Genomic DNA, 25,120 nt, shown 5'->3' with positions numbered 1-25,120 from the left:
TACATCTTTTAAGGGTAGTATGCCAGACCATGGTGCAAATGATTCTCTTGAGCATCTCCCCAATAAGGAAATGTTACATTAGAGCAGGGGTCGGCAACCTAAGGCCCGTGGGCCCACGGGTCGTTTAACCGGCCCACAAGCTCCCCTTTGGTGAGTTCCTGCGCGCTGCACTAAACCAGCACAGCACGGGAACTTGCTTCCGCGGCATCGGAAATCGTGCCGATGCACATGCAATCCAGCCCGTGGATGGATTTCCGCTGGAGTGAACCAACCCAGGTGAGGTAAACCTTGCCGATGCTTGCACCAGGGGCTTTTTTTGTTTTGTTTAAACAGGCATGATAGAGGTTATGCAGGGTGTAGAAAAAAAATACAGTTGACTTACAGAGTGCACCGGGGTTGCACTCCAGGAACTATGTGTATAACCAGAATCACACATAGTCAAAGCAACTCTGGAACTGCCCCCATGTGAGCATCTCTACATTTTTGAAGCTGATGCACTGAGCAGACCTTGCTCCCCAAGATCTTGCTTACTGGGCGCTGGGAGACTCCTGTGAGATCCCAGTGTGGAAAGTGCTTTTGCACCTTGCAAGTGTTTGCTTCGTGTGATTTCAGCTGGTGGCTAGCCACCAAGCTTGTAAAGATCATGCAAATTAAATGCATGTAAGTTGCAAGTGGTTTATTTTAAATTATATTAAACTACTGCAAGTAGTTTATTTTTATCCCACCCTCTTCATCTTATGAAGCTGAACGGTGGGAAATTGAGAACACATCTATTTCACACAGCGCATAAGTTATCAAATTAGACAGATTTATTAAGGATAAGGCTATTAATGGCTATGCACTACCTCCTTTAACAGAGACCACATGCCTCTGAAATCCAGTTCTTGGGATACACAACCAGGGAAGTGCTCTTTGTCTTGTTTGTGATTTCCCATAAGCAACAGCCTGGCCACTGAGAAAGTGGGACTAGATAAGCCTCTGGTCAGTTGCAGCATGACTCTTCAGCATGGCCCATGAGCTATATCCCCTTCCCAACAATGGCCAGGGCCTGCAGGGAGATGAATTGAACGTTATAACATAGGGGCTGGAAAAATACTGAGGGACACCCCCCCAAAAAAGGGGGGCAGAGAAAGAAGAACAAGGGCGAAATACTAGAATAAAAGTTGTGGAAAAGGCAAGGAAAATAGCAAATTAAAACCAGAGCACAAATCAGATTGAAAACACCACCATTCACATCTCCTTTGGGCAGGCGACTAAAGCAGCAGGAGGAAGCCTATACAGATTTCCAAGACGTGTCCCCACCTTGAGTAAACTTTAAAACACCACCCTGCACCTGGATGTCTCATGCACCAGCCTGAGAATCCCCACCAGGTACATATTGCCGCATATTCTGTCAAGATCATAATAACAAATAGGAAGCAAGAAAACTGCATTAAGCTTTATTTTTAACCATTTTTGTGGAGGCAATGGAATTGCTGTCTTTTTGCTCTGCTCCAGGTAGGAAATTCTAGCTTTCCAGAGTGAGGTGACATGCAAAGGGGACAAGTCTCCCCAACACAGGACATGCCTGAGGTTAATGCCCAGTACAGATTAGTCAGCAATCAGGACAGTGAATGTAAAATTAGCAACTCTACCAGGCGAAGTCCAGTATAGCCATTTTGACTGCCACATGCCAGATCAGAGGCAACCTTTTTTTCAGGAAAGAGGGGTCCCTTCCTGGCATCTATTCGCCATCACTGTTGTCACTGCTTTCTGCTGTCATATCAGCCAGAGCTTTCCTGTAAGGAAAATAGTAGAGAGGTCAAAGATAAAATTGTTAAGTGAGTATTATAAAGCCCCATCAGATTACTGGCACAACCCTCCTGTTGCTGGCAGAGCTGTGTCTTGAGTAAAAATGGTTAGAGGCAGGAGCAAGGTAAGAGGGAGTTGGGAGTGAAGACTGGACATTGCTTTGAACTCAAAAAGTGTTCATCCACACTTCACTCACCTTTGGTCTTCAGAGAGCTGGAATTCTTCCAGAGCTCTCCTGGCAAGCTTTGAAGTCGATTGTAAACTGAAGTCTGCAGCAAACTTTACTAGGTCAAGGGCCTGACTTGGCTCTTTGCTTTGCTTAATGCAGTTGAAGACTTCACCCATCACCAAATCACTGCATGAGAGAGAAAGAAAGAAGCATGGATTCTCCAATAGTATTCATGGTAAGGCTGCATTTAACACAGTATTCCCAAAACTACAATCTTAACTAGTTGGGGGGGGGGGTTAAAAAATTCACAATTGTTTCTGACACAGGGCCACGTTTTTAAAATTTATTTCTTGACATATTTATATGCAAGTACCATTTGATACCAGTACCAAATGTACCCCTTTGCTGTCACCCCAAAGAAGTTAAGCCCCATATGCAAGCAGAGGTTTGGTCTATCCAAATAAAATGTAAACCTTCACTTCTTAAGAAGCTCTGTATGAAAGCTGGGACAAAGATTATACAGCAGATCTGCTGACAGGAACTCCCAGCTTGAGCTACGCTACCCTTGCATGAAAAGCTTGCTCATACAGTGCTAAGACATTCTTGCCTCAGCGCTCGGATGTTTTGGACTATACTATTGGCTGGAGCTAATGGGAGTTGGTAGTCCAGAAGATCTTGAAGGTACCAGTTTTCGGGAAAGCCAGGATCAAGGCTACAAAAATCCTAGGCATGAGGAAGTGGTTGTGGGTAGAAGAGCAGCAACAGTATATAATGGAATTTAGCGCTTTGTGCGGAAGGTGTTGCAACAGGAGTCTACTCCAGCTTTCACTGCAGTTTAATCTCCCCTATGTACAGGGAATCCCTGTACACTGTTTCAGATCCAAATATGTCTCTGCAAAGCACTCAAGATGCAGAAGTCTCTGCCTATCAGGTTTCAAGGTATTTAGTGGCAGATGCTAATCAAGGTGTAACATATAATTCTTCATACATGTCAATTGCTGTTTTCACTTTCAGTTTCCACCACAAGCAACGTGTAAAGAAATAAGGAAATTTTGTGATGTTGCAGCAGCTGCAAACACTTCATTATAGTATGCTTGTGAACATAACTCAAATCGAGAAGCCTTGGTGGTGGTGGTCGGGTTTGTCCTCCACATGTGGCAGAGCCTAGCAGAAAGCACCATTCGGAAAGAGTTAACTAAGGGATAAAAGGGGCTGGGTTTTTTTAGGTCTATATGTGGGGCAGAAATAATGAAAGAAGAGGGACAGATTTAAAGTATGCCTTATCTCTTATACAGTAAACAACAGTAGCATTGGGACATTTGCGCAGTAGATGAACTTACCTGGGGATTCGATTGTGTTTCTTAAACAGCTGCAGCATGTTCCTATTTGGAGAGAAAAATTCTGAATAGCACAGATTTTTTTTTTTAAGTTCTGTTCTTAAGGAGGGGATTAGAACTGTTTCAGTCCTTAGATCAGACCAACCAATTTCTCATCAACCCCTACTGCAAAAAAATGCATTCGGTCAAAAAGGAACTATGCCTGTGAAATACAAATTCTGAACCTAGGAAGGTGCTAATGCCCTTTTCAATTGTACACATCTTGAATTTTGTTTAGCACTTAAGTCAAAAGAATGTGAAAGTCATGTTACTAAAGTAAAACATGATGCATTGAAGGTCCCTTCAATATAAGCAACATCGTTTTAAGTATTAAATCACAGAATCCTATAGGGTGGATGGCCATGGCTTTCCCAAAATGGCCTAATATGTGCAAATAAACCAAATGTCATAAAGACACTGCAGTCCCCACTGTGCCTAATTGTTCAAAAGGAAACACAAGCGCCTCAAACTCCCTGGTATCTTTTCACCGTTCTGCAGATTTTGGGAGGTGGCAAAATCTAAGTTACAGACAAATTCTTGAGCTTGCAAAACTGTTACATTAGTCACATATTTCTAAACCACAACAAAAAGAAAGCATTTAAACCAGTGTTTCTCAACCAGTGTGCCTCCAGATGTTTTGGGACTACAACTCCCATCATCCCTAGCTAGCAAGACCAGTGGTCAGGAATGATGGGAGTTGTAGTCCCAAAACATCTGGAGGCACACTGGTTGAGAAACACTGATTTAAACTACCTGTGACATACTACTTGATCAATTTTTGTAGGGAAGATCAAGGCAGTTAACACATGAATGTCACTTGAGTTAAATATTAACTGAAACATGAAATATGATACAAATAAGCTTACAAATGTTACATTGGTCACCAGTGAATTACCCTTGCTTTACTTACCAGGCTTCCCGCATTCGCCCAGCCCTGGCAAACAATATAGTACAATTACCCAGCGAAGTGACTGTCCATTCTAGGGGTGTTTGTCTCCTTTCCTGTGCCTCATAGATAGATTTTATATCTTTAGCACAGTCAGCAAATGCTACTCGAGTCTGAAAAATATTAGACAAACCAAAATGTTTTAAGCTCACAAAGGCAGAGGAAGCTACACAGGCGTCTTTTTATACTGTAGCTTTTAGAAACCGACTCATTCAAGTAAATTCACTTTTTACCTAATGAATGAATAAGTAGGAAAAAAGTGCAAAAAGTTCTGGGCATACTGCAGAAAATATCTTCCCATTAAGCTTTTAGCAATAGTGACTAGCAACTCGCCAAGAGAAGCTACTGAAATATACCAATGGTATATTGAAATATATCCAGAGTTGCATTTCTCCCAGACTCTGTGGTAAAAGCCTTAGCCTACCTGTTTTTGCTGGGCTTTTAGTAGCTGACTGGCTTGGGTAACTTCAGCGTTTTTATTCAAGCTACTTATGCAATTTATGAGAATTGTTTAAATGCTTTTATTTTGTAGTATGTTTCAATATTACAATATGCTATTGTAAATTATGCTGTGACTGTTTTTGGTCCAGATGATCCAACTCTCCACACTGCAAGAATCTCACCTAGACTCACCTCTGGAGGCTGCGTATCTCTGGCCATGAGGGCCAGAACCTCTTCTGTCATAGCAGATCTGCGGCCATGTCCAAGCTGCTTGATATCTGTGCAGGGGTGGGGTAAAAAGCAATCAGAAATGAAGCCATGAAAAGCGGCTTCCTGCCCATCAATCCCAGTGGTTTTGCTGTAGGCCACATTTTAAAACTCCCATTATTCTAGCAGTATTTGCATCCCACTCTAATAGCAAAGAACAGATGAACTTTACCACTAAGCTAATGGGAAATCTTTTGAAACTAACACCCAACTCATCTGAAAGTGCAGCAGCATCTGGGAGCAGGGGTTTTTCTTTTCTTTTACATTACTATGTACAGTGTAGATAGAAATGTAGAAGTAATCTTTTTCACTGCCAAAAAAAAAATGTGATTGGAATTATCTTAAGGAGAAGCAAAGAGGGTAACTTCCCCTCATCAGGCTGGTGACACCAAACAGTGGGTCTCATCAGATCAGATCTTCAAAGTTTGGTGACTCTAAAAAAGTTAAAACCAACTAATGTATATTGAAATAAATAGAACACAAAAATGTATTAACCTTTCCAAATCTGGGGAATCATTTCCAAATGGTTCGCTGTGTCCAATGCATAAAGAAGCTCCAGCATCCCTTGAGAGTTTGGGTAAAACATCTGATGAAACAAGCAAAATATTTTGGTCCACTACAGTTTCAACGTAACTGGTTTTTTTAAAAAAAAGCTGTAAAGTCGACACACTAATACTTACTGATGGGACCAGGTCTTTATACCACTTCATTACAACGTCAAGCTGTTCCATCATGCACAGCAGGTTAAAAAACCTTCCACTGTAGCGAGAGGAGAAAAATAAAATAAGCAAAAACCCAGCACAACTTGAAATTTCAAAAGCTTGTAATACAGGATATGTAACAACCTCAACACTTAATATTAAGCTTATGCGGTTTGCCTATCCAAGTTAAAATGGGCCGCTCACATAACCTGACCTATTCAACTGGCTTGGTGGAACCAGGACAGCTTGTTTTGCTTTCTAGAAACTTGCAGATAAGGGATCAAGCCAGTTGTGATCGGGAGAGCGTTCCATGAGAAAGGGGGTTCAAAAGACAACTCTTTTCAACATTTCTTTGTCCCTGTTACAATTTCACTGTCTCAAAACAGAAGAGACTCAAAGTATGGCCTCTCCCATGAGGAACTGCTTCCTATTATGTCCCCCAAAGTATTATGTCCATATAAAATGCTTTCATTCCAAAAGCGAACATCTTCAACTGAGCCTAGAAGTGCAATTGCTTCCAAACTGACAGCACGTATTCTCATCTTCCTGTTCCTGTAACCCCAGGAAGCACCAAACAATAAATACCAGTAAGCAGTCTGCTGGCCCATGTCTCCCAACATTTTCCTGTTCTCTCCTGTCTCCACCACTCTATGTAGCTCATAGGCGAGCTGAAGATCCTTGAGGTCCAGGCACTGCAATCAAGGCACATAGCATGAGCACTCATATGAAAGACATGCAGCACCCTGACACACAGCGCACCACATAAAAGCTCCCCGCACTTTCATCAGCAAGCAAAGAAGGGAATTCCCAAATGATTATGAAACGCCAAGACATACCAGCCACCCCAAACTGCAAGGGTAAGAAAGAAGATTCAGATGAGCTAGAAGGAGCTATCTTTTTATTTCCTTGGATCAGCAGGGCACCAATAGTTGTAACAGGAATTTGGGTGGTATATTACCATCCATTTACCAATCTTGACGTCGGGAGGAACCCATATTTGGTCCCCAAGTGCCCTGCAGTTAAGGGCAAATGACTGTGTTTGAAAAGCAATTGTGCTCCCACATCAAATGTGGAACATCAAAATATGAAACCTGCTTTAGGAGAGTTTGATCCCAATTCCCACCATCCCCGTATAATCAAACTCTGCTACAACGTTGCATCCAACTTTGGAAGCCGAATCTGCTTCATGTCCATTTAGGCTACCGGTATTTGTTCCAATACGGGTAAGTTAAAGGGCATAATGGAGCATCACAAGGAATCATGGATTGTAAAATCAAACCAAAAAGTTGAAGGAAAAGAAAGAGGTACATGTGGAAGAATTGTGCAGCTGTGGATAAAGAGGAATCTGAGTAGCGGAACAGATTTAGAGGTGGGTTTTTATATATATGTAACTATAAACTAATCCAGGCATCCCCAAACTTTGGCCCTCCAGATGTTTTGGACTACAATTCCCATCATCCCTGACCACTGGTCCTGTTAGCTAGGGATCATGGGAGTTGTAGGCCAAAACATCTGGAGGGCCGCAGTTTGGGGATGCCTGAACTAATCAAAGGAATTCACAGGTACAGTAGCTAGAAAGCCATTACATAATAGACAATTAAGTGTTAAGAAAGCAGGAACCAAATCCACTTACTATTCTCATAGCACTTGAAAAAAAGTTGCCTGAAAAAGAAGAAATAGGAAACAATGTTAGTCTTCAACATCCAGCAGTGCAGAAGATAGGCACATCTGTTGGGCTTCCTAGCATTACTGTAATAAATTTGAACAGCTAAACAAACTGCTGTCTAAAGCAATAGAAGTCTGGTGAAACTGTTCTTTAAGCCAAGGTAATATCTAAGATCATATCTACATGGCAAACTACAAGCTTTATACTATTTTACGGCTTTGACCACAGAATGGCCAAGTGCTGAGAATTCAGGGTAAAAGAATCCTAGTCCTCGCTCCCAACTACTACTACCAGGTTTTCCTGGGAGGAGGAGACAACTCAAAACTAATTTGATCATAGCGTAGACCCCTCCCCCCAATGAGATATATAATAACCTGTTAACACTTAACAGAATAACAAAGGCAGCTGCTACCCACCATGAGGGCACTTTTAAAATGAGCAGCCTTCAACTAAGCTGGGTGAGATACGGTCAGGGAGCCAGCCAGCAATAAATCACATGGGGTACATGAAATTGACTCTAATGAGCACAGCAACTCTTCTTGGTAGGTCTTGCCCCTATGGGGCAGTTGTGGAGTCTAAAGATCCCCGCACTCCCACAGCTGTCCAAGTCTCCTCCTCTCCTGGGTCCTTCGCAAGCAACCTTAGACTACACTGCCTGTTCCTGCTCCTCCCTCTTCTGGTCCTGGGAGATTGGGGGGGGGGAGGGAAGCTTGTCAAAGTAGGAGGGGGGAGACCCCTGGCTTCTTCACTGGCCCAGCTCTTCTCTGCCTCTTGGCCTCCCTCCTTTCCTGCTTCAGCTTCTAAACTTCTCTCTGCCACAGACTCTCCCCGCTCACTAAACCCTGTTACCCCTTCAGCTTCCACACCTCTTCTTCCAGTTTTCTCCCTCTGACCACTCACTGCCATCCCACCGCCACTTCCCAGGCTCTGAGCCTTCTTCCCTTGGGGGTTCCCCAGCTGGTGCCTCCCACCATTCTTCTGGGCAGCCAGTCCAGGACAGATACCATACTAAACAGGCAAGATGACCTAGATGAGGGCAGCACAAGCCCACCAAGAAATCCTTGCATGTTATCCACATATATATTATTGTGTGTGTGTGCATGGACTAGATGGCTATTTTTATAGACCCACAACAAATTGTGAAGAACATAGCCCTAATATTTTATTTTGCATGGAAAACTGATCATTAGCCCACCTCTCACATAAAGTTTTAAAGGCAATCCCCCCCCCATTCATGTTACTCCCACATAATGCAAGACCACCACAGAATATAGGAGGGAATTCATACCATCGTCTGGGTCCTGTGGGTAAAAACTCTTTCCCTTAATCTCATCCATTACATCATAGATAATTTCTGTTTCGGCTCGAGAAGATGCTGTCATGGAATAACAAGACACACCGTGGCACCATTAAGAACACACATTCAGTAGACAGATTCTACAACACGTAATCCATATTTGGTGCTGAGGATTGCTGCAGGGCACAGCTGGCCAAGAAGGCAATACTAACTACACTTTCAGAATGCTGAATGAGAATGTGATTGCTGTAGCAACCAGTCCTTCCACCTCACAAGGTTTCGGGACAGTCAAATGCCAAGAAGGGCCTTCAGAGTTGCCAAAGCGCCCGGCAATCTCCTGTTAATAAGAGGGGCAGAATTATCAACAGCTTTCCCACTGCGCCCTGGTAACACACATAATAGTTTTATACCTTAATTGACAGTACTGGACAAATCCTCTAGAGAAACTAGTTTGCAGGACGACTCACAATTTCTCCAATAAGTGCTATAAACACCATACATTCTGGATGCAATTTTTTTCTTTTTCTTTTTTTGAGCCTCACAGCAGGGCAACATCACTCAGATGCCTCTTCGGTTAAACAGATCTATGCTGTAGCCCATGAAGAAGGGTCAGAATGCAGGAGTCGTGTGGGGGAAGATTCCTGTGTTTAGCGCAAAGCCAGAAGGAGCTTCCAACCCAGCACCTAGGAGGGCTGCGGTTCAAATGTCAAAAGACTACAGCAGGCATCCCCAAACTGCGGCCCTCCAGATGTTTTCGCCTACAACTCCCATGATCCCTAGCTAAGAGGACCAGTGCTCAGGGATGATGGAAATTGTAGTCCAAAAGATCTGGAGGGCCGAAGTTTGGGGATGCCTGGACTACAGAAACAAATTGACTAGATAATTGTTCTAATTTAGGAATCACATACCTGGTTTATAAAAGACGCCAAGAAGATGGTCAAATGTTGCAAGACTAGGCTCTAAAAACAAAGAAAGAGGCATATACTGAACTAGCCAATTCTGACGATGTGGCCAAGATACAAAAATCCATTAATCCATATTCTACTCACTTGAGTACCCCCTAATAGAAACTGAAACTGCACCCAGAATTCCAGTTTTGTTGAGCAGGTAGTGTGTGTGTGTGAACTACATGAATCTCGTGTATGCAGTCCCTACATCAGGGGTCACCAACCTACGGCCCAGGGGCCAGATAAGGCCCGAGGCACTTGTTTATCCGGCCCGTGGCGACCCCTCGCTGCCGCCCGCCTCCCGCTCTTACCAGTGTGGCGCAGTGACCCACCTCCGGGTCAGAGGAGCACCGGAAATAGCATGCGCACGGGCCTCCTGCGACCCGGAAGTGCACCAGAAATAGCGTGTGCACACGCGTATGGGTGTGTGCTCCCCCGCCCGCCGCACAATTGTTGCTCAATACACTGGCCCGAGGCAAGGAAAGCTTGGAGGCCCCTGCCCTACATATTCACCACTTGAGAAGCTGTGTTGGGACAATCTTAACAGACAGCTGAGAACTTACTTATATTTAGTGCCTTCATCTCATTTAGTGTGCTAAGAGCCAGACTCTTGCCAAAGGCACCACACCACCGTAGAGTCTTCAGGGCAGAATTAAAAGTGAGTAGATTTGGCTGTATCTTCTGTTGAGCCATTTGGTTCAGCAAGTCCTATTAACCAAGATGAAACAAAGCAAGCACTGGACTGAAGCTTTTATAAAGATGCAGGGATTTACCTCCCTGCCACCCACACACACATAAAGCAAGGGTTGAAATTTAGGCCTCTTTATAATCCACCTTAGGGACCCAGGTGGCGCTATGGGTTAAACCACTGAGCCTAGGGCTTGCTGATCAGAAGGTCGGCGGTTCGAATCCCTGTGACGGGGTGAGCTCCCGTTGCTTGGTCCCAGCTCCTGCCAACCTAGCAGTTCGAAAGCACGTCAAAATGCAAGTAGATAAATAGGAACCGCTACAGCGGGAAGGTAAACGGCGTTTCCATGTGCTGCTCTGGTTTGCCAGAAGCGGCTTTGTCATGCTGGCCACATGACCTGGAAGCTATATGCCGGCTCCCACGGCCAATAATGCGAGATGAGCGCGCAACCCCAGAGTCGGTCACGACTGGACCTAATGGTCAGGGGTCCCTTTACCTTTATAACCCACCCTGAGTCCCACGACCACCCTGAATATTGCCTAATGATGAAAGGGTGGGATAGAAATTCACCGAAATAAATATTTGGCATGGCAAAGATACTGTACATTAAAAGCTCCTGAATTAGTTATTACTCCTTACTTCAACAAGTCCCCATCTTTCAGTGTACTTTTCCCGCACTTCTGAAGCTGCTACGATTAACGCATTGAAGGTGTGAACATCAGCTGGAAGAAATGAAAAGTTGTGTTTTAAGCAACTGTACTGAACAGCATGTGCTTTCTTCGTATTTGGCTTTACCCCCAACCCCAACCCCCCCGATTTGTAAGGCAGCTCAGTGTAAGGCGAAATTCTCTTGCAAGCCCGTTTCCAGGAAGCCAGCCACACGCCAGCGACACCGGAACGCAGATAGCTCACAATCAGCTCCCATGATCTAGCTGAGGTCCGTACCCCTGCGCCAATCATCATTGCTGCAAACGGAAACCCAGAGTGTCAGAAAGGCAGGCATCCATCCAAGCACCGCCCAAAGGGAGAAAAATGTATGTGCATGAAATGTGGCCATATATTTCAGGTAACGTGGCATGACACACAGGGGGAAGGGAATATGAAGGAATGTCCCACTCATACCAAAGCACACTGAGGTCCAGCTCTGAGGGCCTTCTGGTGGTTCCCTCCCTGCAAGAAGTGATTTTACAGGAAACGAGACAGAGGGCCTTCTTGGTAGTGGCACCCGCCCTGTGGAACGCCCTCCCATCAGATGTCAAGGAAATAAACAACTCTCTGACTTTTAGAAGACATCTGAAGGCAGCCCTGTTTAGGGAAGTTTTTCATGTTTGATGTTTTATTGTGTTTTTAATTTTTTGCTGGGGGCCACCCAGAGTGGCTGGGAAAACTCAGCCAGATGGGCAGGGTATAAATAATAAATTATGATTATTATTGACTTAATACGGGGTGCTGCTGGATCAGAACAAAGGCCTATCTATCCCAGCATCCTGAAGCCAACCAAATGCCCATGGAAAGCCCCCAAAAGGCATTCTTCCCACATGCCATTCTCAGCATGTAGGAAGAATACTGCCTTCTGAAAGTCCATGAATTTGTCCAATCCTCTTGCACTGCATGTACTACAAAGGCAGGACCAAGTCATTAGGTGTACAGTTTCAACAATGTGATGTGTGGAATATACAGTGTTTCTCCTAAAATAAGACGTGCCTCTAAAATAAGCCATGGCACGATCTTTTAAAGGCAAAAAAATATAAGACATCCCCCCCCCAATAAGACATGTTGGGGGTACCAGTACCTACCCGACCCAGCGGGAGCCGGCAAATGCAGCAGCGTGCGCCGCGCCGAGCCCCAGCCCAGCGGGAGCCCCAGCACAGCGACGTGCCAAGCTCCGACTGAACGGGCCCCAGGACCCGGCAGCGGGTGGTGCGCGAAGCCGCAGCAGCCGGCAGGAGCCGGCAGCAGCCCCAGCCGCGCCGCACCGCGTCAAGCCCAGGGACCCAGCAGTGGGCTCAGCGGGCGGCGCGCGAAGTCGCAGCAGCAGGCAGGAGCCGGCAGCAGCCCCAGCCGCACCGCACCGCGTCAAGCCCAGGGACCCAGCAGTGGGCTCAGCGGGCGGCACAAGAAAGCCCCGTACCATACTTACAGTAACAATGCTGTACCATGCTTAATAAAAAATAAGACATCCCCCGAAAATAAGCCGCGATGTGTTTTTTTATAGGAAAAATAAATATAAGACGTGTCTTATTTTAGGAGAAACACGGTATGTATAATTGAAAGCCATAGAACTTACCCTTAAGTCTGTTATTCAATAATTCAGTGTACATGTCAAAAGCTTTTGCAGCTGCTCTATGCTGAAACGATAATTGTGGGGGGGGGGAGTGTTAGTTTTTTAGAAGTAGAATAAACTTAGGAAAATCAATATATTAATCTGGAGAAATAGCAGAAGCAAGTGCGGAATAAATAATGTTACAACTATACCTTCACCATTCCTCTGATCATTGTACAATATGAATGTGCATTTTTTTCTGGCATTAGGTTAAATATTCTTTCGGCGTTATTGTTCTCCCTGTTAATTGGAAAACATTACTTGTATCAACGCGATTTATATCAATATACTTTTACACCTTCTCAAAAGCATGTACACTGCGTCTTGTTTTTTTTGGTAAGCCATATCAGGTTTTTTTTTATTAAAATCCAAACTTAGTTGGATTGAACCCATTGTTGTGCAACATACAATATGACCTCAAAATCAGGAACTGCAAAGACTATACATTTCAGGGAACATGGATAAAAATCTGCAAATACATGGCACCAAATCTGCAAATTTAGACACCATGGCACAGATGGTCAATCAAGTATGAGTATCGTCATGCTGCTGCTGCTCTACCATGTACCTGAGGACATGAAACGGCTGTCCTGCTGTACACTCAGTGCACACATTTTTATGAGTATATGCCAAACTGTCTTTCACAATTCCCGCAGAAAAGTATCCTTAATATTCAACCATCACATCTGCACCTCTAGGGCATTTCAGGGATGTTATACATATTTTTTTTTTAAGCCTGCTCACATTTCGCTCACAGTTCCGTGGATCAGAATTGCATCTGATTGCTTGGAAATCAAAAAGAAATTTGCAAAACTTGATGAATTGTAGCATGAATTTTAGTTTTTACTTGTTTGGATTTTCCAATTTAAATGAAGTTGCATTGTTCCCACGCCCTGAAATCTTTGGATAAGGGGAAGACTATAAACATTTTAAATAAATAAAATTGGATAAAGGGAAGACTATAAACATTTTAAATAAATAAAATTGGGAATTTATTCTGAGAATTAAACAGTACACCATGCTTATACTCAGCTACCTACCACTATGTGGTCTGAACATTCCTCACCCCACAATTACGGTAATCTTTTTTTTGAAAGGGCTAAACGGCATAGAAAACATATTCTGGACTATCTGTCAGGGGACCACCAGGGGTCAGCGGAGAGTCCAGGAAGTCTGGCCAAGGGCTCTCCGATGCTGACAGATGCCAGCGTCTTGCACATAGCTGCCAAGTCTCCCATTTTTCGTGGGAAACCCCCGGATTTTAATCCATTTCCCACTGTTTTCCCGAATAGAGAAAAATCCCGGAAATCCCCCGGATTTCCTACCTGCCAGGGAGATTCCATTTCGGGTGCCGCTCTGCCCATGCCTGGGCGCCGGAAATCGGGCAGAGCGGCACCAGAAGTTGCTTCTACGCATGCCCGGACATGTGTAGAAGTGACTTCTGGTGCCACGCCGCTGCTGATCCCACATTTTTCAGCGGGAGACTTGGCAGCTATGGTCTTGCAACATCCTTCGGAGGGTAGTACTGAGGCTCAGACCCTTGAGGATGCTAGGGCTCCAGAGGGAAGGTGGCAGGGGGTGGACCAAAGCGCTCAAGAGAGGGAGCCTCCAGAGGAGATAGCACCAGCCCCTCAGCTGAGCAGCTCTGGTGGGGAGAGCGTGCCACCAGCCCCATCACCCCAACAATGAAGGGGGGGGGGGAAGAGGGACCAGAGGAGGAGGTTCAAAGTGCCGTGGCAGAAGTCACGACGGGGGGGGGGGGGTGCTTCCGGATTCTGATTCGGAATAGGGCAGTCATGGATTTTGATGCTCTGTCATGTACATATGTATATAATAAAACTCTGTAAAAACCAGCCAGTTTGGAGCCTTTTACTCATGAGGAAGCAACCAGCATCATTACACTATCAAATAAGAGTACAGATAAATATATAGTAACTACGGTAGGAACTGGTGTCATTTTTCATACCTCCACTTAAGCCCACGGCTCCCATTCTGCCAGTTTCTCCTTTTTTTTCTTTCTTCTGAAGCTTCCTCCTACAACGAGATTTCCAGATCAGTCTTACTACGGTAGCATGCCAGAATCACCACTGCAACCAAAAGCTTAGAAAGCTTTTTTATCCAAGTTAGCATGCAGGACTGGCACAAAGAGTAATGAGACAGCTAGATATCTTGCCGGCAGTTTTAATGTTTCCCCCTCAAGTGGAAGTTGGCAGGAGTTCCTATGGAAATCTGTGAAAAGGTGGGTGCTTTCTTCCCTCTCGAGCACTCCATCTCTGAGATTACAGACATATCACAGTAATTTAGAAATACCCTGATCTTATTTTAAGTCCTATTTTCTGGAGTGAAACAACATCCATCCTCTAACATGCTTGCTTACCGGTTGTTCCAATTCGCTGCTATTTTCAGTGGAGTTCTGCTGATCAGGTTCTCTATCACCATAAAAACATAGGAGATCGAGAAGGCTGTTTGATGTCTCCAGAGATACAGAAGTTCCTGCAGATGGGGGGGGGGGAGTGGAAGTCAGGTTTCTAGCTAGCTCACATGTGCATTTACATCACTTGCCGCTCAATGTCTTTGAGCAGAACGTGTGAACTGTCTTTATGGACAAGTATCTTCTTTAAAAGGGACCCAGGTGGCGCTATGGGTTAAACCACGGAGCCTAGGGCTTGCTGATCAGAAGGTCGGCGGTTCGAATCCCTGTGACGGGGTGAGCTCCCGTTGCTTGGTCCCAGCTCCTGCCAACCTAGCAGTTCGAAAGCACGTCAAAATGCAAGTAGATAAATAGGAACCGCTACAGCGGGAAAGGTAAACGGCGTTTCCATGTGCTGCTCTGGTTTGCCAGAAGCGGCTTTGTCATGCTGGCCACATGACCTGGAAGCGATACGCCGGCTCTCTCGGCCAATAATGCGAGATGAGCGCGCAACCCCAGAGTCGGTCACGACTGGACCTAATGGTCAGGGGTCCCTTTACCTTTACCTTATCTTCTTTTAAAAATAAATAAATCAGGCAATATAAAGTCCTGTGATGTAACAGCTGCAAATACGATGCAGTTATCAACATATGGACATGTGTCTGAACTATCCTTCAGATTTTGGTAATACTGCTCAATATAAAATATAAGCGGTTTACATAAGAATAAAAGTACAGCAACATTTAAAAAATGCCCTAAATCAGTAATCACTTTTAAATGCCAAGGTTTCCTGGACTCCGACTCTTAACTTTTTTTTGGTCTTGTACAGTGCTCAGTTTTATTTGTGACATCCAGCTGTGCTGCATTTTTATCTCATGTTAAATCTAGCTGTTAGGAATTTTTATTGAATATTGTTACATTTTTATTGTTTATGTAAACCACTTAAGAGGTTATTATATTAAGCAGTATAACCTCTGTTTATAAAACAGAGAAACATGCATTGCCACCTAATTATCAGGTGGAACTGCATCTCTGCTGCTGAATCAGACGACCTCCTAGGGCAGGCATGGCCAAACTTGGCCCTCCAGCTGTTTTGGGACTACAATTCCCATCATCCCTGACCACTGGTCCTGTTAGCTAGGGATGATGGGAGCTGTAGTCCCAAAACAGCTGGAGGGCCAAGTTTGGCCATGCCTGTCCTAGGGAATGATCCTGGCCCATAAACAGCTGCTGAAGCAGCTAGCCGCTGGTCTTCTATGAGTCAGAGCTTCCTCTCTGGGCTGTTGATGAAGGAGAAACTGTGATGGCCTGAACAAGCTGCCTCCCTTCCTCCTCAGTTCTCAAATGAATTTGCCTTTTTGTCAGACCTAGTGTTTTGGAGAATTTTTAGCAGAGAATACCTTAGTTCTACACCTCAGTATAGGAAACATCAACCACATTTCGTAACAGTTTCAGCCAGGGGCTCTAAATAATTTTACAGAGCAATCCTATGGAGTTCAGTATGCCCTTCGGCCAAGAAGCGTGTACAGAATTGCAGCTTTAGCTAGTACCTGCTTGCATGAGTTGATCATACATGTCCACTGAAGCTTTTAGTTTTCTGAAATGGATGTGATATTTAAGTGCATCCTCACCCACTTCCTCAGGTTGCAATGACAATTTTTCTGGCATGAGACACTAAAATAAGGGGGAAAGAAGGCAATTGTTTTCAGATGATCTAAAGCAGGCATCCCCAAACTTCGGCCCTCCAGATGTTTTGGACTACAATTCCCATCTTCCCCGACCACTGGTCCTGTTAGCTAGGGATCATGGGAGTTGTAGGCCAAAACATCTGGAGGGCCGCAGTTTGGGGATGCCTGATCTAAAGAAAAGAGAATTCATCAGTGCTTCCTCTAGTGTCTAATAATCATTTCTTTGGATCTGCAACAAAAGTGCAACAAATCCACTCCACCTTCCACACACCCCAGCCCCTTGTCTGTCTAGGAAAAAATGGAGGAATGATTGTACCCTTTATCGCTTTTTAATTTGCTTTGTTTTCAGTTTAAGTCCAGATTAGCATTTATAGCCAACACAGCAATACAGCGGTACCGCCGGTTGCGCACAGGATCCATTCCAGAGCTCCAGTTGGATCCTGAGGAATTTGCAACCAGAGGTTCCTGTTCTGCACATGCGTGCAGCGCGGTAGAGAATAAAAGTTTGGATTTGATATCCTGCTTAATAATAATAATAATAATAATAATAATAATAATAATAATAATAATAATTTATTATTCATACCCCGTCCATCTGGCTGGGTTTCCCCAGCCACTCTGGGCGGCTTCCAACAGAAAAATAAAATACAATAGTCTATTAAACATTAAAAGCCTCCCTAAACGGGGCTGCTTTCAGAGTTGGTACTCTAAGTTGGTACTCTACTTATCACTACCCTAAGGAGTCTCAAAGCGGCTAACATTCTCCTTTCCCTTCCTCCCCCACAACAAACACTCTGTGAGGTGAGTGGGGCTGAGAGACTCCAGAGAAGTGTGACTAGCCCAAAGTCACCCAGCAGCTGCATGTGGAGGAGCGGGGATGCAAACCCAGTTCACCAGATTACGAGTCTACTGCGTAGAGCGCTTCTATGCATGCGTGTACAGCGAAACTAGGAAAAATACTTCCGGGTTTGCTGCATTCGCATCCTGAAGGATATGCAACCAGAGGTGTGCGTATCCAGAGGTACCACTGTACTTGATGAGGCAAAGGCCAGGGCAAGGGTGTGCATGATTCTCTCTATCGTACTCCTGTCACAACTCATAGAAAAAGGTTTGTCTACGCAGGATCCTTCTACAGTAGATTCAAGTTCAGTTCTGCTAACTGTGTTCAAGACAATGGAATAATTTTACAAAATGCTCAGACACAGATGTTTTTCTTAGCAACAAGAATTGGTGTGTATGATAATAAAACCACAAAACTTACCGGTATGTGAGGTTCAGCTATGTCAATCTCAAAAAGCTTAGGATGTCTGTCAATAATAAATCTGGCTGCATTTTCCCCAGATTCTTTTGATAAGGAAAATAAACGCTAGAAAAAGAATGTATCCATATCATTTTCTTTACTAAAAGTAGAAGTTACCATTCACGATACTGCAGTTTCATAAAACCTACCAAAGGGCCTTTTCTCTCTCATTCTTACTATCATCAAGTAGATTTCCATTTTAAAGCTTTTACCATCACATTTCAATCATTATATATATTGTTTTGCAGGAAGCAGCAATGAGGTGCTGTTGGTGCTTTTTGCAAAAGCAAAAGAAAGCACCTACGGTATCTTTTTCTTCCCCAGAAACCAGGGATAGTCAGTTTAATATGAGCAGGGCTTTTGATGAAAACAAGTGGCGTTGCTCAATTTATTTATGAGGGGGCTTGCCACTAGATCTTGAACCCTGCGTCAGGGAATTTCTTTTACATTTGTTGATAATGTTAATAAAAGTCCGTATGAGAAATGGGTTGGGTGCAGGGGGGAGAGAAGTGATGAATATTTCTAGGTAGGGAATTTAAAGAGCGTTACCTCCCTACTCCTGCAAGATAAAAGCAGTAATTCTGGTTCTGTACCCAATGAAGCTTTCCTGTTATGTTCATGGGCTTCTACCTGCACAATGAGACTTTCTCTCCCCAAATCTGCTCCAGAGGGTTGAGGGGAAACCCAGAACAGGTTGGGAGGCACACGTGGAGAAAGTCCTGTTGTACAGGCAGAAGTCCTTGTGTTAACGGGGTGACTTTGGTGGATACAAGCCTCTGAAAATATATCACAGATGTTTAAGGAGTATGACTTAATACACAAATATTATATATAATGTGCAGGACAGGCAGACAGGCTGCCTACTCCATGCACCTGAGACCCCAAAACAACTTGTGCTAAGTGTTTTGTTACATGAAGAGTATTTTGGGGTGGGGGAGTAATCTATGAAGTGATCTGTCACAGAATTCAACACAAAACCAGCATTTCATCTTCAGACACAGCCCTAACAGTCCGCTTACTGTCAAAACACACTTCCATGAATGTAAGTGACAACAGAATCTTCCATGCATATAAAAGTGCTTATAACTGTGGATCAGGTTACTAAACATTTTTTTCTGTTTCTAGCAAAATCAGTTTTAAAGAGAGTTACTTACAAACTCAGTAGTGGTTCTAGGAGTAAGATAAGGGTCATCTTGAAACATGTAGTTAGGAGCTGTGGGATCCTGAATAAAGGAGGATGAAGCATTTAAATTGTAGCTTTTGCACCAACAAGATACATTACAGATTCGTCTTCCTGCATTGCTGAGGTTAAAAATCATGTCTAAGCATTTTACTTCAACACACACCGAAAACCTCTTCAATAAGTAAGGACTATTTTTACTATGCATTAACCATATATGCATTACACCAGAGGTTTTCCACCTTTTTGAGTCCACAGCTCCCTTGAACAACTACATTCTTTCTGTGGCACCCCTGTGGGGTTCAGGAGCCCAGTTATGTCACCTTTTGCCTGCAGAGCTGGCAGCCTCTCACTCTTTTTTGAACATCCTGTGGAGGGTTCCCTCAGCCTCCTCCCCTCTCCCCGGGAATCCTCTGGGCAGCTGCTTCTGCCACCCCTGGTCTCTGAGGTGCCTCCCTGCCCCGAATAAAGGTGCCTCCTCACACTGCTCCATAGGGGCCTGGGAAGCACCTGCTGGCCAGTCCCAGAGGCACCGTTCGGCTGCAGAGCTTGTAGCCAGGGCTGCGGCAACAAACGGCTGTGAAAAGCCTTTGGGAGGCAAAGACGCAATACAGAATCAGAGGAGGGAGGGAAGGAACGAGGGACAGAGGCCAGTATTGCCCACGGCACCCCTGACCATCATTCAAGGCACCCCAGGGTGCCATGGCACACTGTCTGAAAACCACTGCATTACACTATTTAGGGTGCCTTATTCATCCATAAAAAAATGCACCAATGCAGCAAGAATTTTGCCATTTGGCACTATTCAAAGGTTATCATTGTATCCTGCTCTGTTAGTGGTCTGTGCAGGAGAGCAGAAAATATGAGCTCTTGTGTGCTCCAAGCACATCAATCTAAACTGGTGCAAAAGTCCATTTGAGATCACTTCTGCACTCTTGATCTCGAAATTACTTTGTTGGAATAATATGCTTACTTCAGTTTGGATAGAATAATATGCACTATGCACACATCATGCCCTGTATCAGACAGTAGCATTAAAATCAATATTTGAAAACTTGGCCGGGGGGGGGGTAGTGATTTTTCACTGTTGGGAGAGTTCTACCGGGGGGACGGGGGACGGACCAAGCATTGTATCATTTCAAAAATGCACTTACCCTCTTTACAGTTGATGCAAGAGCTTGAAGAACTGCTAACTTATCCCTAAATTTAAGAAAATTAAATATTCAGTTTTCAGTACTGTATATAACTTATCATACTAAAGTGTTTCCGCTATGAAGTAGTGAAGCTCAGTATCTTGTTATGCAGTTCCAGAAGGTGGTGCCTCCTTGGCTTCTGCCCCATATTATCTCGTTCCCCCCCCCCCCTGCTTTTTAGTATCTATGTCAGGGTTGGGGAATCTTTCCGACTCCATGGGCCATAACCTTTACAGACTCTGCCTTGTGGGCCAAATGCAATAGATGGGCATGGCTCTGAATCTTCCCCTTCCTCTAGTCCCCAATCTAAAGAGGCTTAAAAGAACTGGAGGAGGCTCACAAAACCTTTTCCATGGCACCTTGTGATTCCCTTTTTAGCCTCTGAGATCACAAACTAAAAGCGAGTAGGGGGCAGACTTGGGGAAGGTTTTGCAAGTCTCCCTTCCGCTCCCGTTTTAAGACAGTGATGTCAGCTGAAGGGCAGATGGTTATGGTTTGGAGGGGGCAAATGGTCTTGCAGGCCAAATTGGGAACCCCTGGCAGGCCAAGATAGTCCCCATCCATTTTACAATAGCACACTATGGTCAGTGACCGAAATAAATCAATTCATTTTACAGTAGCTATACTTGTTTCCTCTTAACTTCCAGTAATGAGCGTTGCTTATTAGCTTTGACTCCTTAAATCAGGCATCCCCAAACTTCGGCCCTCCAGATGTTTTATACTACAATTCCCATCATCCCTGACCACTGCTCCTGTTAGCTAGGGATCGTGGGAGTTGTAGGCCAAAACATCTGGAGGGCCGGAGTTTGGGGATGCCTGCCTTAAATGATTTGGGAACAGGATACCCAAGAGACTGTCTCCTCCCATACAATTCTCCCAGCTTGTTAAGACAGGGATGGGAACCTGTCGCCCTCTAGGTATTGATGGACTGCAACTTCCATCATTTTCTGGCCATGTGGCTGGGGAAAATGGAGCTGGGGTCCAACAGCATCTGAAGGTTCCTCATCCCTTCTTTAAATTTCCCTAAATTTCTATTTAAAAAAAGCATTAAACTAAACTACTCACCAGGTTTTCTTTCTTGGAAGAGAAATAATTCCTTTGTCAACTTTGAAAAGAACATTATTACAACTACATTAGTAAAGGATATGCATATTTGAATAGACTGCAACTATGAAAGCCTTAATTTGGCAAACAATTATTCATATACATAGTCACTTTGCCTGTATCAAAATCAAACTTTGCCAGTTCTACAAATAGCCCTATCCTAATTGCATTTACCGTACTCAGATGGAAGTCCAATTTTTTTTAAGCGAAGACATTTCCCCACGGAAATAAGCTTAAAATCACACACTTTTCTCAAGGAAGCACAGTAAACTTTTCACTATTTTAATTTTATGAGCTCAAAATTAGTCACAGAAATACTTGTACCTTCAAGATTAGGTGACTTTTTCTGAAGGGCTGCATTTCCTGAGCAGGGCCTACGGAAATCAAATGCATCCATGAAACATTTGACTGGATTCTTAAAAGCACACACACCGTCACTAACATTTTTGGACTAGTAGGCACACTTCAAATCTTCAGAGAGTGCTGAAGGCACCAGGCCCAAAATGACTATCAAGAAGGGTGTGTGGCATAACACAAAACTAGAGACAACCACCCCGAACAACCTCATGCTTACTATGGGAAGTCAGCAATGTCTTGTTGGTCTTTATTATGGAGATGACTCTCTCTCTCTCCCAAACACAGACACACAGAATGATCCTAGCAACAGGGAGCATTCATCAGCACCCAGAAAAATATACAAGATATATTTTTCTCATTTCACAGAAATCACTGGTAAAGTACCTGCCTATTATGCCCCATAACTTCCTTTCCAGGAGGGCTAGAGACTTGGTTCGAAGTTGTTACCGGCATCAATTTTTGTATCGGCGAAATTGTATTGGATATTGCAGAGTTGGACTACATTACCCTTCCAACTCTGCAATTCTATTATTCTAATATTCTAATACAAAGAAAGAGACCCCACCACAGAAAATACCCACACCTCTTAAGTTGCAGCAAAAAAAAAAATATTGTTCAACTGTCCACTTCCTCCACCCCTTCTCAACCCCAAAGCCAGCTAGATACAGACCCACCTTTTCCCTGCATCCAAACACTTGGGGTGGAGGTGGCCTTATTATTTCAACATCAGAGCATCTGCTTTGCACGCAGCAAGGTCCTGGGAGTGTCAATCCCGGGCATCTCCAGACAGAATCATAGAACCGTAGAGTCGGAAGGGACCCTAAGGGTCATCTAGTCCAGCGTTTCTCAACCACTGTGTGCCGCGAGACGCTGGCTGGTGTGCCACGACGTGCGGCGATGAGAAGGGCGATTTGCATTGTCACGTGCACAGCACTGACCCGCCGGAAAGCAATATTTGGCAAGTGTTTCTTACAGTCATAATTATAATATAGGGCGGCACAGAGTTAATTTTTTTAACTTTTTTAATGGTGGTGTGCCTCGTGATTTTTTTCACGGAACAAGTGTGCCGTGGCCCAAAAAAGGTTGAGAAACACTGATCTAGTCCAACCCCCTTACGATACAAGAAATCCCAACACACGGTCCCCCACCCAATGTGAAACCACACCGGACGCCGCTCAGGTTTGCAAATGCCCTAGTAGTGGTTTTATTGCCGGATCACTAGGGGGGCTAAGGAGAGACTCCTGCCTGAAACCCCTGGAGAGCCGCTGCCCGCCAGAGTAGTAGGCAACGCTGAGCTGGGTGGGCCAGTGATACGATTCGGAATACTAAAGCAGCTTCCTGCGCTCCTATAGCATCGCGGGTTCGAGCCCCACGTTGGGCAAAAAAAGAATCCTGCATCGCGGGGGGTTGGGCTAGATGACCACCAGGGTCCCTTCCGACTCTACCATTTTATCATTCTATGAGGGGGGAGCTCCGGCCTCTCCACCCCCCCCCCCGGTCGCTTCGTCCTCGCCGTTGCTAGGGCGGCCTGTCCGTTGCCAATGAGGCCTGCCCACCTCCACTTCCACTCCCTGCCCGTTTGCTTCCTGCCCTTCGCGGCCTCGCCTCACCTGGCGCCCCTTCCCACCCCCGAGCCCGGCTGGCCCTCGTGCGGCAGCGGCCCACGGCGCGGAAAGCCCAGCCGCCTCAGGCACCGCGCCGCCATGTCCACGCTGCGCCGCCCTTCGCGGGGCGGAAAGGGAGGAGAAGCCGGGGAGGAAGTGGCGCTTCACTTCTGCACTGCCCTTCTGCTCCTCCTCCATCTCCTCCTTCTCCTCCTCCTCCCCTCTTCACACGTGCGACCCTAGCCCTCAGGCTCCTTCCTCCTCGCAGGGGCGGCGGGTGGCGACCCCTCTTCCCGGGGCCATGGCGGCGGCGAAGGAGGCGCCGTGGCGGCGGCTGACGGGCCTGTCGTTCGGGATGTACACGGAGGAGGAGATACGGTACGCCCTGCGGCTGGGTAGCAAGAGTGTTAAAAGAGTTGGAAAGGGATCCCCGAGGGTCATCTAGGCCAACCCCCTGCGAGGCAGGATACTATTTTTGCCCAACGTGGGTCTCGAACCTGCGACCCTGAGATTGGGAGTCAAGGGTTGTAGATGCACACGTGCTATGCGTGATCTTAGCCGAAAGGCCGAGAAGCGGGGGTGATCTAGTCCAAATCCCCCTGCGATGCAGGAATCGTATGCCCAACAACATGCTCAACTATGGGGTGCTAGTAGCAATCTGACTGTTTTGCTACTTCTCAGCTATGGGAGAGGCACCCGTTAAAAAAATTATCACCTATACAGTTGTGCTGCTGTTAACAGCATATATATACAAGGATGTAAAAATGGGCTGTTAAAAGTCATATTCCCCTGCTCCGTTTACATCTTGGATCACCTTTCTAGGCGTCAGAGTTTGTTGCAGCAGCAAACAGTAAAACATTGTGCCAGAAATATTGCCTGCTTTGAAGCAATTGAATATAGTTCAGTGTCACATATCTTGTTGTGATCTTCCAGCTGGGAGTGTTCCAGTAAAAAAGGCTATTGAATGAACAATCTTCTCTGTGTTAGCAGAATTCCACTAGTGCAATGTGTCTTTTCCTTCCTCCAAAATCTGCTCCAGAGAGTTGGGGGACAGCAATGTGCGATACAACCCAAAATCTTTGATAACCGTTCTTATGGGTAAAAAGGTTTGATACAGGCAAAACTAGTACCGTTTGCAAAACCACAAACGTAGTGACAACTCTTTCCCCTCTCTCCTAACTTCACGATTAAAAAAAGTTGTTAACTCATGGGGTTCAGGGAAATGCAGTCCAAAAATGGCTTTGATGCTATGTATCTAACTTTGTTTTTTTGTGTAGGAATCTGAGTGTAAAATCTATAACAAACCCACTTTTTCTGGATAATGCGGGCACTCCGTCACCGAATGGACTGTACGATTTGTCTTTGGGGCCAACTGACAACAAAGAAGTGTGTGCTACTTGCACGCAGGACTTCAACAACTGCCCAGGTCATCTGGGTCACATAGAACTGCCCCTCACTGTCTACAATCCTCTCTTTTTTGATGTAAGTATATTCATGACATTCCTGATTTCTCATATTCTAGATTCTATGGGATGGGTTGCTGTGCTGCTTCCGTGTTGAAGTTACCATGGTGTGAAGAATAAATGTATGGTGTGGACCATAGCTGCCAAGTTTTCCCCTTTCTCGTGAGGAAGCCTATTCAGCATAAGGGAAAATCCCTTTAAAAAAGGGA

At 45.0% G+C, this 25,120-nt stretch overlaps 2 protein-coding genes and 1 non-coding gene across 5 annotated transcripts in view; 1 reads left to right on the top strand and 2 right to left on the bottom strand.

Moving 5' to 3' along the window:
• Positions 1-1,425: 1,425 nt before the first annotated feature.
• On the bottom strand, positions 1,426-23,577 carry PTCD3 (pentatricopeptide repeat domain 3). Of its 3 annotated transcripts, none has more exons than XM_060282301.2 (24): positions 22,519-23,577; positions 21,812-21,861; positions 21,449-21,488; positions 20,345-20,390; positions 19,165-19,233; positions 17,972-18,076; positions 16,573-16,696; positions 14,990-15,105; positions 14,579-14,646; positions 12,765-12,852; positions 12,577-12,637; positions 10,929-11,011; positions 10,165-10,309; positions 9,563-9,613; positions 8,646-8,732; positions 7,325-7,353; positions 6,277-6,383; positions 5,671-5,749; positions 5,486-5,576; positions 4,916-5,001; positions 4,247-4,395; positions 3,301-3,342; positions 1,988-2,146; positions 1,426-1,778 (listed from the first exon to the last, which is right to left on the bottom strand). In XM_060282301.2, the coding sequence occupies exons 5-24, from the start codon at positions 19,210-19,212 to the stop codon at positions 1,724-1,726; spliced, it is 1,773 nt and encodes a 590-aa protein (XP_060138284.1). In that variant the 5' UTR covers positions 19,213-19,233; positions 20,345-20,390; positions 21,449-21,488; positions 21,812-21,861; positions 22,519-23,577; the 3' UTR covers positions 1,426-1,723. The 3 variants fall into 3 exon arrangements, with proteins under 3 accessions (XP_060138284.1, XP_060138283.2, XP_088512037.1); XM_060282300.2 differs by having other exon boundaries at positions 23,455-23,577; XM_088655911.1 differs by lacking the exon at positions 22,519-23,577 and adding an exon at positions 22,062-22,139.
• LOC118077454 (small nucleolar RNA SNORD94) lies at positions 11,114-11,258 on the bottom strand. The gene has a single exon (XR_004691645.1). It is a non-coding gene; the product is annotated as a small nucleolar RNA SNORD94 (small nucleolar RNA).
• Positions 23,577-25,120, top strand: part of POLR1A (RNA polymerase I subunit A) — a 29,027-nt gene continuing 27,483 nt past the window's right edge. Inside the window, exons 1-2 of the mRNA XM_060282299.2 lie at positions 23,577-23,826; positions 24,726-24,930. Coding sequence (XP_060138282.2) covers positions 23,750-23,826; positions 24,726-24,930 — 282 coding nt within the window. The 5' untranslated portion in view covers positions 23,577-23,749. The remainder of the gene's footprint in view (positions 23,827-24,725; positions 24,931-25,120) is intronic.

This window comes from Zootoca vivipara, chromosome 12, assembly GCF_965207765.1.
Source record: "Zootoca vivipara chromosome 12, rZooViv2.hap1.1, whole genome shotgun sequence".
Classification (NCBI taxonomy): domain Eukaryota; kingdom Metazoa; phylum Chordata; class Lepidosauria; order Squamata; family Lacertidae; genus Zootoca; species Zootoca vivipara.
The sequence above is the reverse complement of the archived record's forward strand: the minus strand, read 5'-3'. Positions and strand labels throughout refer to the sequence as shown.

Bases quoted from the DNA above. Each gene is read 5' to 3' on its own strand.
- PTCD3 (XM_060282300.2), bottom strand. From the start codon at position 23,549: ATGGCGGCGCGGTGCCTGAGGCGGCTGGGCTTTCCGCGCCGTGGGCCG. The intron at 8,733-9,562 runs GTATGTGATTCC...ATTCCATGACAG, and splicing joins TGGCGTCTTTTATAAACCAG to CATCTTCTCGAGCCGAAACA. The intron at 4,396-4,915 runs GTGAGTCTAGGT...AATATTTTTCAG, and splicing joins GAGATACGCAGCCTCCAGAG to ACTCGAGTAGCATTTGCTGA.